Consider the following 16,146-nt stretch of genomic DNA (forward strand, 5'->3'; position numbering starts at 1 on the left):
GGAATTCCATTTTGAGCAGAGATTTCAATTTCATTTTCATTTAGGTCCTGCAGTCTCTCATGGGGTCGACTTTAACGACATGACAATGTTTAACGAAAAAAGGGTGCCATTAGCGGTATGTTTTGTTGGACTCAAAGTTCCCCTGGATCACAAGGTTGCCATGTCGTTTCCCTCCTGGATGTCACTTTTTTCTGCTGACATAGTAGTTACATGAGCGCCACTACACTACACTCTCCATTCCTCAGCCACTCAGATTCAGTCCCACATAGGCTACAGAGAAAGCCTGAGATATGGAGAACAAGGCTATGAAAGCGTTACCACCAGACCCCCCCGAGGAGGATGACCGTGAGGAGAAGATCTATGGAAATGTGCTGGCTGAGTTGGAGTCTGTGGACTTGCCTTTGGGGACCACACTGAGGTAGGCTGCATTTTGAGGCTTATTGGCACTCACTTATTCCTCGTCCTTTGTAATATTTCCCTGATGCAGGACTTGACAATTGCTTTGTGAAAACAACCAACATACTCCATAATGCAGATTTTCAAATAAATAGTAATATGTATACTAAAATATTTACTAAATACATATATACTAAATAACTAATATAGCCTACTAAACTAATTGAAGTGCATTGCATTGCCTTGTGAATTCAACAGTCTGTGCATTTTACTGTTAAGGTCAATACAGGGGACCAGTTGAAGGCCTACGTATAGAGACTTGAAGCAAATCCAAAACGGGTCACAGTCACTCACACCCTATGTGAGCAGAATTGAATTGTCACTGTGATATCACAAAGCCACCAAGTTGAATGACAGCATGTAGGGCAGGGCTATTCAATTAGAATTTCATCTGGGCCACATTTCGAAACCAAGAACTGCAGTCGGGCCACACATTTTCAGACATCACGACCACTGAAATGACACTTAAAATCAGTAGTCCACAAACAAATTTTTTTAAACATGTTCCTCTAACCTACAACTTAACCACATTGAATGTGAATGTATAAGACAAGCAGAAGATTCACAAGCAAATAATGTGTAGTACTGCAGTAACAAAACTGAAATGTACACTGCTTCAGTTGGGGGCCATGTCTGGGCCGCATGTGGACTGCATCTGGGCCGCATGTGGCCCTCGGGCCTTCAATTGAATAGCCCTGATGTAGGGTATAGCCTACTAGGTAACTAGGATTTCCCCCCCTCAACCTCATGACTTTCCAACCATCAATCTCATGAGTTTTTATTGGTAGTAGTTGAAACTTTTACCAAAGAGACTGATTTATTTGAAGGACTAATTTAATCAACGATCATATTTTTAATATATTTTTTTCTAATTCATAGGCTGGTATCACAGGCAGGCATTCTGAGAGTCATGCAATAGGCCCAATGATGTCTTAGGGTTAGGGTTATTTATTACTTGACTTGACTTGACTTGATTTATAGGCCTACTGGTGGCCTAATGTAATGGGGTCGGGCCAACATAAAGGATAGAGCATGACATGAAGAATCACGCACTAAGGAAGAAAACCAGGCCAACAAGTAGCACTTCTAATCAACAAATAAATTGCTGAATTTAGCCTAGTTGTTTTTTAACCATGTTTAACGTATAAGCAGGATTCACTGGCTTTGACTTGGTATTTAAGCTAAATGGTCTGGGTGTCTGACTGGTGTGAATGAGAGGAGGCTCTGTAGCCTATTAGCGTTCTGTCGCCTCCTGGTGGCCAAATGCAGTACTAGCCTTTCTGTCCGCATTGTCACCGAATCTCCACTGTGATGAATACAACCAACATGGCGGAGAATGAAACCTTGGAGAGTATTACGGAGCATGAACGTATCCTGCAGGAAATCGAGAGCACTGACACAGCCTGTGTTGGCCCAACACTTCGGTAAGGAAATGCCCGTTGTGAGGAACTGTTGGTGGTTTTTCCACTTGCGTTTGTAAACGTTTATGACAAAACAAGATATGTGAATTCGGGCCTTTGTTAATCAGCTAACATCAGCTAACTGGCTAACGGTAACTGGTGAATTGGAAGCAGGAAGGTGCTACTGTAAGCAAACAGCGAGATTGATTCATTGTGCGATATCAGTCGCACATTGTTACCCGTATGCATAGTGATGCCTCCAAGTATGGGCTTATGTTGTTACTCAAATGTAGGCCCCCCTCCTTCTGTGAACAATCCAGGACTGTAAATTATAAATGGTCCCTAGGAGGAAGACCCAGCAATGGTCCACTGTTTACTGTCGCTGTACTAGCCAGGCAACTAGCGGATAGCAGTGATGTGATGCGTCATTTTTGGAATCAAGACAGTTAACACCAACAGCTTTTAGCAGACTATTTTCTTACTTAGACCTTGTGACGCCTAAGTTTTGCCACACACTGTTAAATGGGTATCCAACATATCACTCTGTCTGTAGCAGGATGTAGCCTACCTAGGGCCCGTCATGGGAAACTGGCCGATGTTATCCTTGCTGTGGGTGATTGTTGATTATCCATCAGCTAACGTTTATGTTAGCCAGGACTTGTATGATACCTGTCTGAGCTACGCTGTTACTTTCCATCAAAAATGGAGAAAAGTCTGTTTATGGTTTTTGTGAAGTTGACACACGGGGGATGAAATGGCCCATTTCAAATTAATTTCTCGAAATTAGTGGGTGTGGCTGACGCTCGTTGCCAGTTAGCTGTCAAGCTAGCCGAGGCACCTGACTGCCTGTCAAGGTTGTTGTTGAGCTGTTTGTTTGGACTGCTCTGCTACACAATCTGTTGATATTTTTGGCATGACAGACATGTGACTGCTGTTGCTTAAATTGGTGTGTGAACATTATAGTGTATAAATTAGCCTTGGATATACACAGGCTTCGAAAATTCAAACTGTGTCCCTACCCTGTGCGCTGTGACAAGCAGTGCAGTGTTGTCATGCTACATGACAAGCTGCTGTTTTTTAGCAAAGCAGAAATTAAAAGGATAACGTGCTTAGCTTTGGGAACAAACGTCTGCTAAATCCACCCACACCACTTCCATGCGTAGATTAAACATAATCATTTGTCAGCTCTCTGGGACATAGTGGGCTTCTTGCCATCACATCATCCGGTTATCTAGCATGTGTAGCGGCCTGAGATTGACTGCTGGGTCTCGTACGTGCAGCTCTAGAGCTACACAACGGTTCAGGTGGTTAGTCAGTGTTGTTTCTGACCTGTTGGAGACTTATGTCTTAAAGATGTTAAACCTAAGCCTTGATATAACTGAGGATTTGCTGAGAGAAGGCATTGCCAAAACACAAACCAGGTCCCTAATGGAGGCCGGTTACACTCACCTGTTGTGTCTTTGACCAAGAATTATGTGAACAATGTGATTCATTAACCTGCAAACTGATGTGATTGTCCTCTGGTGTGGTGATTTCATTTTGACATGCTGCCTGTTTGTTAAACATATCATTGTAAACTTCTATCTGTAGGCCTACACTATTGTGTTTTTTATCCTTGGTAATATGATTGCATAGAACCTTTGTGCATAATGCCATGTTTTAATAGTTTTGGGGAAAATGGGTGGACAGCATTGGCCTCTCCAATGCAAACCAGGCCAAATCAAACCTTCCCCTCGGAGAGTGTCAAATGCTTGTTGACCGACTCCATCATCACCAGCAGGGTTCTGAATTGATACCAGCCAACCGACCAAATGCTAGTGAAAAGTCAGTTTAGCTGATAGAAAAACAAAACTTGCAAGCCATTTTGACTGGTTGAGAATGCATAGTGTGCTAAGTGAGATTTAATACCAATTGGCTAATGATGGAAAAAAGTTAATTTATTATAGCCAGTTTCTCCATACAGCAAGTTCCGTTCCTGCGGGTGATGGAATCTTGAAAGCATTCCACTGCGTAAAGATGAGCCCTCTGGCTACGCTTTCAGATCTCACTCGAAGCTTATCTCTCACAGCCAGGCATGGTATTTGCCACAGCATTTGTGTGACTCAATATAAATTCTTGTTTGACAGGTTTCAGCTCTGTTGTTCTCGGATCACTTGCAAGGGAGGAAGTGTGCGTGTGTGCGTGTGTGTGTGTGTGTGTGTGTGTGTGTGCGTGCGCATGCCTGTGAGCGAACATTCAAACATTCTGTCTTTTTATTCAAATCCAAGGTCAAGGAAATTATTATGCCCTGTTCCCTGGCTCTTGTCAGCCATTACCCAGGTGGCCGAGAGTCCACCTACCTGGCAAATTGTATTCAAAGCAAGCTCGGACATGGTAGACACTGTTTGGAGTCAGTAGGCCTACATGACTAGGTCATGCTGTGACTGCATAATATTGCATTAAGGTCTGCTCCTGAAGATAATATCCAGCATCTTCCATTAGATATTGGACACTTCTACGCTCACCGATAATACTATAGATCTCGTCTGGTTCTGCTATTCTCTCATTAGGGTTGACTTGACTGTCATCTAAACTATCTGATGTTTCTATTTTTAAAGAAGCCTCTGTGATTCAGGCTAATTTCATCATTGTTGTCATGAAATGAAAATGATTGTATCTTGCAGTGTGACTTCCTCTATTATTTAAGCTTAATGGTGCCATTAGTATTCTGGTGGGTTTTTTTTTTAATGGAACCCAAGGGGTCAGCAGGGTGTGTTGAGACAGCAGACACTTATGCAGGGGGAAGAACGCTTTTAGTATATAAAGTATAATGGACGTTAACAAATGTGATATGGGCTACTAAGAGCAGTGCAGGGTGGATGGATGCTGGCTGTGTGGCGATCATCATTGCAATGAGGGCTTTAGGTCGTAGTCGAGCTGTTAAGCTTAGTGGTGCTTTTCCACTTTGAATTCTAAGAGACATGGTCTTCATGGAGATATATATCCCAATATTTTAGGCTTTTTTGTTTTTATTCTTTTTTACATTTTTAAGGAAACATACATAATCAAATGTTTCTTTTTTGTTTTTCTGTAGAGAAAAAGTTACACTGTAGTGTAGCCTATGTACAACACGGCCTTCACAAAGCTGTTGGTAGCTGTTGTGTAGCAAGGAACAACTGTCAGATGCAGTTTCAGCAACTTGATAAACTAATTGTGTGTTGCAAACAAACACAAATATCAATACTGACGCCTCTGTGTATCGTGAAGAGGCCCGAGGCGATGTATCCCGATACCAATATTTTGAACACACCCCTACTCACTGCAGCAATATTGATAACAGGAACTTCGCTTGGGTCGTAATTTGAATGTATCATGAAGGCCAATGGGTGTTTGGAAATGCGCATTAGATGGCTTTTACTTCCTTGTCTTCCAATGAGTTATATGATTAGGGAGAGGATTAATTAGCCTAATGGCTAACATCTGAATGGTACACAGGCATCCTCTGACTTCACTATAAATGGCATATGGAGCCTTGTAATGACAATACATGTCGTTTAAAGGATCACTACAGTAATTGGACATACTATTACTAGCCATTACAATTCGCTCATCTAATGACTGTTTTCATTCTGACAATACATACCATGAAATTGTGGCCCAGCATCTTGTTAGGAAATATACTCTACTCACACTCATAGTTATGGAAGTAAGAGTTAGGATAACCCCATTGACCTCCGTGTTCCATTTTTAAACAAAGATGGTGGATCATGGAGCCTTTAACACACAGATTGCCATTGACATAGATTCTCAATTCTCAATAGTTCCAGGAAGTGAGTGTCGAACACAGAAATTGCAGTACAGGTACATGTAATTCATTTTTATTTCATCTTTCTTTGCTTGTTATGTAGTTGTCTCTGTTAGTCTCTAGTAAAAAGCAAGCCCGCTGCCCAGAATTATTTGAATCTGCATGAATGATGTCACCAACCGACGTCCTGTACCACCACGGTTGTTGTCACAACTCTGAATTCCATGGCTCTGCTCACGCCTATCAGGAACACATCGCAGGGCTTTACTCCAGGAGCCCAGAGATCCTCTATGGTGGTGAGGATGTTTACAAGAGCACTTAGTCAGCCCTATACCTGTGTGTCTCCTCCTTGCTGTAGCAGCGTGCATGACTCACATAGATTGATGCTAACCATAACTCATCACAGGAGGGAAAGAAAGAGGCAATGTATTTCTCCACCAACTGCATTCTCTCATATCAGACTGTCGAACTACACACAGATTGGAGATGTGAGTGCTAAGAGTGAGTGCTAAGCTGACGTAATGACATTAAGGTGTATCGACGCAATTTAGATGAATGCAGCTGGTCAGAGGGTGTGCTTTTAGAAATGGGGGGCCTACGTTTTCAAAGCATCATCACTGCGCACGCACCATGTTAAAAGCCTATTTTGAACATGTTGTGGGAACTGCCATTAATGGGCAAAAGACAGACAAAGAGTATAGTAAAAGAGAACTGGAACAACTCTTTCATTTTTACAAGGAACTTGGACTGTGTTTGTTTTTTTCCTTTACTGGGTCTTCAAACAGCCTGAGATTACAACCGGTTGAAAAGAAATCATGCACCCGGAAAGTATTGTTTTTGCCTTTCCATTCGATGATGAGAGGAGAGAGGAAAAGAGCGTGAAAGGGATTGTGGCGTATAGAACAAGGGATTTAAAGAGATGTTGGAATGAGAAGACGGCAGGGAGAGAGGAGAGAGACACTGTCGGGTTGGTGTGTGTGGAGTTTTGCAATGGCCAAGGCTCTCTTTGGCCCAAGAGGAGAGTGGAAAAGAGAAAGAGACTGCACAATTGAAAGATATTTGGAGATCAGTTGGAAGAAGAAGAAGAATAGATGAGAGCAGAGGGGAATATAGGAGTGATGGAGGAGAGGTGGCCGGCTCTTTGGTAGTTGTCTTGTGGTATTTTGCAATGGATGATATTATGAAATTAAAGATGATATTTAGAGAGGCTTTTGAAGGAGGATGGTAAGAGGTGAGCGCAGAGGGGAATAAATAGTGAGGCTTGTTAAGTCAATATTCCATAAGAATCTTTCACTTGGTGATGCAAGCACCAAATCAGGTACACAGGTGCTCCAGGGCCTACTCTCCCAGAAAAGGTCGCTATCCAGGCGAAAAAACAAGATGGCGGCCATTTTTCAAGATGGCCGCCTCATTAAAGGTGAAAAAAGCTGTTTTCGTCTTAAAATGCCAAGTAATCAAGATATCTGAGTGATGGAAATATTAAAATGTATGCATTCTGACCAGGACAAATTCATAGTATCATTATTTCATCACAAAATGGCCACCACTTTTCAAAATGGCAGCCCTTACATAACTGAAAATGCACATTTATGACATACAGCTGTCCGATAGCAGGTATTCAATAATGCATACTAACCTTGCCATCACTGTTGGAATACAATGTCATAAAAACAATTTTGTTTACATTCTGTATTAGAGTGATGTTATAGCACAACCAGGGCACACTGGTGACATCACTGCTGTGAGACTCAGCATGGGGTTCAGTGTCGGCTTGTGGTACAATAGCTGTAGTTGTAGTTTACTAACTCTTCAGTATACTCACTTTAGTTGTTAGTATTTATAGTCTCCCATATGCTATCCAATAATACCATGTATATTGCTTAATTAGAAATGTAGTTAGTGTAGTTAGAAATTTAGTTAGATAGCCGCACCTGAATTGACAGGATGTGCCAGCGCGGGAGAGCCGAGCCAAGGGTAACGGGGCTTCAGTTACCCGGATAGTGTACAGATTGCACGGGACTTAAATGACACTGGATGAACGATCGGGCTGGGTGTAAGGCAGAAGTTGCCTGATTTTCATAGACTTCAGATCACGTACCGCTATTCTGGTCTGACCAGGACTATAACGATTAGCGTTTCCGTACAGGACGAACTTTGTTTCCATGGCCTGGTTAACCCGCCTCCCTCGGCTTGCTACTGGTTGAGGGCTGTGCCGAAGTTTAAACCAAACATTTCTTAGCCCAATAGAAAGTCTCTGCTTAAACCATGTCACTGCCTTGAGCACATCTCTACCCAGGACGGTTGGAAATGCACAGTTGATTGGTTCCAGACAAAGTGGGTGGAGATCCCGCTGTAGCGGGAAAGAGCAAGCTCCTGGCCCTACTGTGTGTCGCTGAGCCGAAGGCGTTGCGTCACCAGTAGGCCGGAGCCCGGCTAGGGCAGAAGATGACTTAACCTTGTTGTGTCCCATATCTCAATGTGCTTTGATAATTTGAACGGTTGGGTGGTAAAAGGATAGACCCTCTGCCTTTAACCGTATTACACAAGATGTCTGCTAAAAATCCATTGAGCTGCAGTACGTGTCGGGAACAATACCTCAATTACCCTGACCCTGAGCACGGGGGCCCCGCAAGGTTGTGTGCTCAGCCCCCTGCTGTTCACGCTGCTGACACATGACTGCACAACGACCCACAGCACTAACCATCTGATGAAGTTTGCGTACGATACAACACTGGTGGGCCTCATCACTAAGGGTGACGAGACTCACTACAGAGAAGAAGTAGACTTGCTGGCCAGATGGTGCAAGGACAACAACCTCCTGCTGAATGTCAACAAGACCAAGAAGATTGTTGTCAACTTTCAGAGGGGCCAAAAACAACTGCTACCACTGACCATCGACAATGATGTTGTGGAGTGAGTGAGCAGCACAAAATTCCTTGGAGTGCACATCAGCGACGACCTCTCTTGGACCACAAACACATCATCACTGGCGAAGAAGGCCCAACAGCGCCTCTACTTTTTGTGCAAACTGAAGAAGGCAAGTGCTACACCCTCCATCATGACAGCATTCTACAGAGGAACCATCAAGAGCATCCTGATCAGCTGTGTGACACAGTGTGGAGGAGGATGCACAGAGCAAAACAGGAAGACACTCCAGCGCATTGTGAACACAGCATAGAAGATCATTGGAGCGCCACTCCCTCCCTGCAGGACATTTACACCACCCGCCCCACCCGAAAAGCACTGATGATCACCAAGGACATAAGTCACCCTGCACACAAACTGTTCAGTCTTCTGCCCTCTGGAAAGAGGTACAGGTGCCTCCGCTCCCATACCACCAGGCTGGCAAAGACCTTCATACACCAAGCAATCAGGATGCTGAACTCTTAACCCGCCCTCCTATCACTGATAGCCCCCCCTCAACACTGAATTGTGACTGCACATTCTACTTGCCCTAACTCAAGACACACACACACACACACACACACACACACACACACACACACACACACACACACACACACACACACACACACACACACACACACACACACACACACACACACACACACACACACACACAGCACTGAACTAACTCAAAAGCACACACAAACATGCACACACATGTTGCTGCTGCTTCATGCCTGTTACTTAATGACTGTACTGGAAAACTAGCTGCCAACTATAGTTGTAAATCAGTTCATACCCAGAAGTAATTGAAGATACTGACCTGAACCTTCTTGAGAGGTTTGTCATCAATATTTATGACAAGAACAGCACAACAGACAAGGTTGATGAGGTTAAGACTGGACTTGTTTGCTCGGAAACAAAGATCCTATGATGCCATTCTACCGACAAGTGCATCCCTTGTCCATCATGTTAAACGGTCCGCTGCCAAACTGCCTGTATATGGGGCCGGGATACTGTGTGCAAAATGCAAATTGAAAGCCCTACCAACTGGGGGTGGCAAAAAGATGGTGAGGCCTGGAAAGTTCTCTGGTCAAAGCTTCCTACAATTGCGGAGAGTTGCCAGCAACTGACAAAATGTGGATGCAAGACTGACTGCCGAGGAAGATGCAAATGCTATTGCTTTAGCCTCAACTGTACACAGTTATGTTCCTGCAAATGTGAGGACTAAAAAAAACTAATCCAACACGTGCATCAGAGAGTTTTCCTACCCAAACAACAAACATGTAATCATTATAGTCCTATTTCTGTTTTTTGTAATATTTAGAATCATTCAGTGAGTGTTAGTTTATTTACATGTAATTATGAAAATACTATAATTGTCATTTTTTTTTGAGTGTATCATTGAATTTTCCATGCTCAACATAATATATTTCCATACATAGTCATTCAAAATATGATCAGTCAATCAAAATATACATAAAAGCCATTTAAAAGCAGTTCAATTGGCGGCCATCTTGGAAAATGGCCGCCATTTTGTTTTTTCTCCTGGATAGCGACCTTTTCTAAAAGGGTAGGGTCTGAAGCACCTCTGAACCAAATTTGATGCTTGCATCACCAAGTGAAAGATTGTTTGAGGTATTTGCTGCACTAAAAGGAGTGAGAGGGGAGAGGTGACGTGTATTGAACTTGTTTGGTGTGAGTTAGTGGTGTAAATAATAATCGATTTGAATCGATGCATCGATCCTACTGCCGGTGATTCGATTAAGCGATTCGTCCACAAGAGAATCAATTCATTATTAAGCTTAATCAATGAATTGATTTTTGTTATTATTACACTCATTTTGTGAGCCATTTTTTGCTCCTCAAGATATTCCTCAAGTAAAATGCATTCAGCTATTTCAGCTTTTGTTAATTTACCTTTCACAGATCAGCCTAGCTTGTAAAGTGAAAAAAATTAACCATTGCTGTGAATTGAATTGAATCAAATGGTGGAGCATTCTTAATTAGGTCAAATTAGAATCGTTGGCCTAAGAAATCGATATGGAATCGCCACGAAGGCTCTCATTTACCCCTTGTGTGTGTGGTTTTTTTTTACGCCAAGAGTAAGACTCTTCCTCTGATGGCTGCAGGGCTGATAGTATTCAGGCTCCATGCCTGATTTCAGGCTTGACAGCGTTTGCAAAAATAAAAACATTGATAATAATTAGCCATTAGGTTATTCTTACCTCAGAAAGTGTTACAGGTTCAGGGTTTTCTTCTACTATCAGGCTTGAATAATGGTTGTACACGGGCTATTAAATGTTTGAATAATGTGTCAAAATGGGCCTACGTTACATGTAGAATAACTATGCAGTATCTTGTCGTCGTCGTTAGAGCAGGGGAAAAAATTTCAGGCTCGGGATTTTTTTTTCACTATCACCCCTGATGGCTGAAGAGCAGGTAGGAAAAGAGAAAGAGAAAAAGAGTGCGCAATTAGAAAGATATTTGGAGATCAGTTGGTTGAAGAGGGGAGAGTGGGATAGCAGTGACGGAGAGAGAGAAGAGGCGATGTGAGTCGATGGCTTTTTCTCTGTCTGTGGTGCTTTTCGATGGCTGCTGCTTGGCTCTCCTATTTATCACAGCTGCCAGCTGCTACGGGGGACAGGAAGAGACAGTCAACCTTTTGGTGCACCGAACAGCGAGAGAGAGAAAACAGGAAGAAGGAAGATCCTGCTTTAGACTGCTGATAGCACAGGACTGTGTGTCTGTGTGTGTGTGTCTCTGTGTGTGTCTCTGTGTGTGTCTGTGTGTGTGTCTGTGTGTGTGTCTCTGTGTGTGTCTGTGTGTGTGTCTGTGTGTGTGTCTGTGTGTGTGTCTGTGTGTGTGTCTGTGTGCCCATAGCACCATACAGACGGGGTTAGCATGGTTCTGGCCTGGGCATGCACATACCAAGATTTGTTTTTGTCTGTGTGTTTGCTGGTAGGCCTATAGGTTACCAGCACAGCACTGCATGTCTGTGCAGATTAAAGTGTGTGCATGTGGGCGTGTGCGTGTATGCATGTGTGAGAGAGGATTTCCATGAACGTGGCATTTTTGCTGTCCCCCTTTCCAGCGGCAGTGTGTAATCACACCCATAGGTCTGGGTAGAGGCCAGGGCAGCCCTGTGGGCAGGAACTAGGAAGTAGCCTTTAAATCACCAGAGATGCGACACAACCTCAATGCCACACACACACACACACACACACACACACACACACACACACACACACACACACACACACACACACACACACACACACACACACACACACACACACACACACACACACACACACACACACACACACACACACACACACAGACTTCCTCTTGCCCCTTGCCTCCACTTCCAGGCGTTGTGGCTTTGCTGACAGAGCACAGGATGCCACTGGGCCAAGGCAGAGATGGGGATGGTCCAGGTAGAGGGGGCAGACTCACGGAAAAAAAGTGGACAGACGGGTCAGGGCAGGGGGGGAATGGGCGCCGCAGCAAAGGGGTTGGAGGACGACAAGTTATGCCAGTGCCCTGTGAAGAAGAAATTGCTGTAATTCGGGGGGACTGAACACATTACGTTTCAGTTAAGATTCGAACAGACAATCCAACCTAATCCATTGATTTGAAATGCTCCATGTTGTTCGTGAAGACAAAGGTGTGTTGGGAAAGGGCCACTAATAACAAGAGCTTTGCCAGCATAGAGTGCAAATGGCCTATAGTGAAGTCTGTCATCCGCACCGTATGTCAATCCCAGCATCCCACTGGCGAACTCTCTCTAGCACACGTCTCTGACGGTTGTCTGGACGTTAAGTAGGACTGCACGATTATGGAAAAAAATCATAATCACGATTATTTTGGTCAAAATCGTAATCACGATTATTAATCACGATTGTTTTTTTGCTGATTTTTTGAAAATTATAGAATGAATTATATATTGGATGAGCAAAATACAATGAATTGTAATAATTATGTAAAGGCAATAGCATGAAACTTAGATGGACAGATTTCTGTCCAGAAACACCAGCCTGTCTGTATGTTCTGGCTTCAAGCACGCCCTCAAAGGTAGGTCACTATTGCCTTGATTAAATCACGATTAAAATCACAACTTCGATTTCACCATTTGATCACGATTTTCGATAATTTTCGATTACTTGTGCAGCCCTAACGTCAAGGGTGACATGCCAACCGTTGCTAGGGGCGACTACCAGAGCTTTCGTTTGTTCTTGGTTTTCATCGTGTCTAAGCTTGGACATCTAAATCCTTACTGAGCTCTTTTATAAAAACATGCCTTGATGCTGTGTGTTTTGTGGTTTGTTTGTTTCATTAATATTTAATTTATCTTCTCTCGTGTTGCCTTGGCAGTGTAGGCATCAGCTTCATTGGAATGTAGTTGGAGTCCTCTCTCGGTCCTTGTATATTTTAGTAAGGGTCAGGCTGAAGGCACAGCAGGCTGTTAAGCAGCCTTTTCCTGCACAGTGTAACCTAGTCACTGATGTTTTCACAACAAAGAAGCAATCAGATCTTTTAATTCAAGCCATTCAAGGACAATCCCTACCAATTTCAACATTCTAACTTTCATTTTTTGTGAACTTGACCATTTTAATGGGGGCATTTTTTTAAAGATTATTTGAAATGCTGTGGTCAGCAGACTTGAACAGTTAATTTTCTCTTTTTTTGACCTACCCACTAGGGGTGTAACGATATCGAACCGAACGGACGTACCGTACCGAAAAAACCTGTACCGAATCGAACAGTGCTGTACCGAGTACCGAAAGGTTGAGTAAAAGGCTACTCTGTTCATGTTTTTACATTATGCCGCTACTACATGCAGAGGCTCGTGCTGAACCCTGAGAGAGAATGCAAGAAAAAAACAGGTGTAGAGGCTTGGTCTTTGTGAAACCTTGAGGAGAAAGTGCTATTTCTTACACTAATGAAATCTCTGACCCAAAGTAGCAGGTTGAATGTATTTCCTTTTTTTTCGTTTGTTTTTTGACAATATTTTGGTGAAATTAACAACGTGCTGAGGAAGGAAATGGTTTTCTATTTTGTTGCCATATACTGTACCGAAAATATACCGAACCGTGACCCTAAAACCGAGGTACGTACCGAACCGTGATTTTTGTGTACCGTTACACCCCTACTACCCACAATGCAGTCTGTTCTCTCTGTCTGACTGTCCTCAATTCAGTGAATGCAATATTGTAAGCTTAACTTACAATAATGCCGCGATCACACCGCCAGCGTTTGAAAGAGCCACAACGCTGCTGACTCCTGCCTGGAAAGCACTGGTCAAGGGCGTTGAACGAGGCAAATGATTCAACCTGAAGCTCGTGTTTAGAAAAATGTGAACATTCCATTGGCTGACGCCCTGCTGCCGCCGAGCTCATTACATATTTTCAAATGAAGTTCAACTCCTGCCGCCCTCTGCTTTTGACGCTTTCGACGCCCTCGCCTCTAGAAACGCTCCCGACGCGTTTGCCTCGTTCGCTGCCTGCTCTCCCATACAAAGTCAATTACTTCTGCATCTTTCCACACGTTCAACGCCCGCGGTGTGATCGTACGGTAACATTCTGCAACATTCAGTGGGAAATTTAAAAAAATGTTTTTGTAGGCTAAAGCCTACCATAATATACTGTTATTTCTGTCAGTAATGTGGTAATAGGTCTTTAAAGTCAGTCAGTGTGTCGGTTAGAGTGTCTGTGCCCTGCAGCTAGGAGAGGACCTCTATCTGTCCTGTTGGGTTGCTTCCCTGTACTGCAGCTGTGTGTCTCAGGTGTCTGCCTGAAGAGAGACCAACAGGCACACCCTTTGATCAAACAAACACAGCGGTGAGGCTTTGTCTAGGTCTGCCAACCACACTGTGATTCTGTCTGATTCTGTTATGGGGACACTTTTTGATGCCATTGTTACAGACAAAAATGTGGTGATGAAGTGAAGTAATTTGAGAAACTCCCAGAACTGATTTTTCATGTTTCTTGTGTTTGTGTGAAGGGAGACTTAGGATTAAGTTACTTGACAATAGCAGACATGGCCTATGATGGATCAGCCACCTTTCTGTAAGGGAAGTGTGAAGGATTTTACAGTTTTGTACTTCCTGCTGTCAGGTCTTTATATTATGGGCAGTCATGGGTGAGCGGTTAGGGTGTCAGACTTGCATCCCAGAGGTTGCCGGTTCGACTCCCGACCCGCCAGGTTGGTGGGGGGAGTAATCAACCAGTGCTCTCCCCCATCCTCCTCCATGACTGAGGTACCCTGAGCATGGTACCGTCCCACCGCACTGCTCCCCATGGGGCGCCACTGAGGGCTGCCCCCTTGCACGGGTGAGGCATAAATGCAATTTCGTTGTGTGCAGTGTTCACTTGTGTGCTGTGGAGTGCTGTGTCACAATGACAATGGGAGTTGGAGTTTCCCAATGGGCTTTCACGCTTTCACTAAATTTTGGCTTTTTATTGAGATAGGACTATGAGAGTTGACAGGATGCACGAGGGGAGATGAGGTATGGCCACAGGTTCAGGCTCCAGTGGGTTATACCATGACAACTTTTGCATTGCTTTGTGTAACTTTGGCAGTTCACAAAACCAAGAGCTCCTTTTCTTTTTTTGACTTTCGACCCGAACACGCCAGCCTGTTTGAGATTTAAGTGCAGGAACGGGCACGGTTCTCTGTCAGCCTGAATGTGCCTTTACTGAGGTGAACTCAGCCTAGAACAGGGGTGGGGAACCTATGTCGCGAGGGCCGTTTACAGTAGCCTGATTATCATGACTTTCAAATCTCTTCGAGACTTGGTCTGACCAAGAGCATAACAATTCACATTCTCAAACGGCAAGGTTGACCCACCTCCCTTGGTTTGCTACTGGTCGAGAGCAGAAAAGGCATTGCCAAAGTTTTAACCAAACAATCACTACGTTTCCATGATGTTTTTAAATCAGATTTAATAGATCCGATTTAAATAGATCGGATTAAGAGTTATTTTGCGATGTGTATATCATGGCACTTTCACTTAAATCTGATTAAACGGCTGGGGAAAAGAAAGCATTGCGATTGGACTGAGGACACACGTGCTGAGCGAGCCAAATAAGTCACGGGGGCGTGGTCGCCAAGCTGTGGGATGCAGGTAATCTTAAGCCCGAAAATGTTTGCCTCAAGCGGACTGAAATCATAACATTTCCCCCTGTGGCCCTGGATCATTTACACTGCTACTTAGCTTACCCGGACATGTCTACCCAGTGGAACCACAACAACCCCTCCCCTCCCCTTTGCCTTCCTTTTGGAATGGCAGTGCCATCCCATGGATGCCCTGCTCCTCTCCCTCCCTCCCTGAACCAGTTGGCAAGCACACAATGATGGGACATGAGTCACTGATGTCAGTGTTTGGTGACCGGGGTGAAGCGCAGTCTGGACCGGAGGGGAGAGAGCTGAGAATTCGTGATCAACTGGAAAGTCCACCACACACACACGCTCACCCACACCGGATGCACACACGCTCATGCACACACACTTTCCAGTTGCAGTGTGTGTGTTTACTGTGTTAATGTGTTTGTGTGTGTTTGTCACAGCTGATACTGGCTATCATCTTCTACTCCT

General features: G+C 43.9%; 1 protein-coding gene across 4 annotated transcripts in view; it reads left to right on the forward strand.

Moving 5' to 3' along the window:
* Positions 1-301: 301 nt before the first annotated feature.
* Positions 302-16,146, forward strand: part of exoc6 (exocyst complex component 6) — a 107,041-nt gene continuing 91,196 nt past the window's right edge. For 2 of the 4 annotated variants that reach the window (XM_063221902.1, XM_063221904.1), the window contains exon 1: positions 302-418. In XM_063221902.1, the coding sequence (XP_063077972.1) occupies positions 306-418 (113 nt within the window). In that variant the 5' untranslated portion in view covers positions 302-305. Of the gene's footprint in view, positions 419-1,772; positions 1,881-16,146 lie in introns of those variants that run through there. The other 2 variants (XM_063221903.1, XM_063221905.1) reach the window with 1 other exon arrangement.

This window comes from Engraulis encrasicolus, chromosome 17, assembly GCF_034702125.1.
Source record: "Engraulis encrasicolus isolate BLACKSEA-1 chromosome 17, IST_EnEncr_1.0, whole genome shotgun sequence".
Classification (NCBI taxonomy): domain Eukaryota; kingdom Metazoa; phylum Chordata; class Actinopteri; order Clupeiformes; family Engraulidae; genus Engraulis; species Engraulis encrasicolus.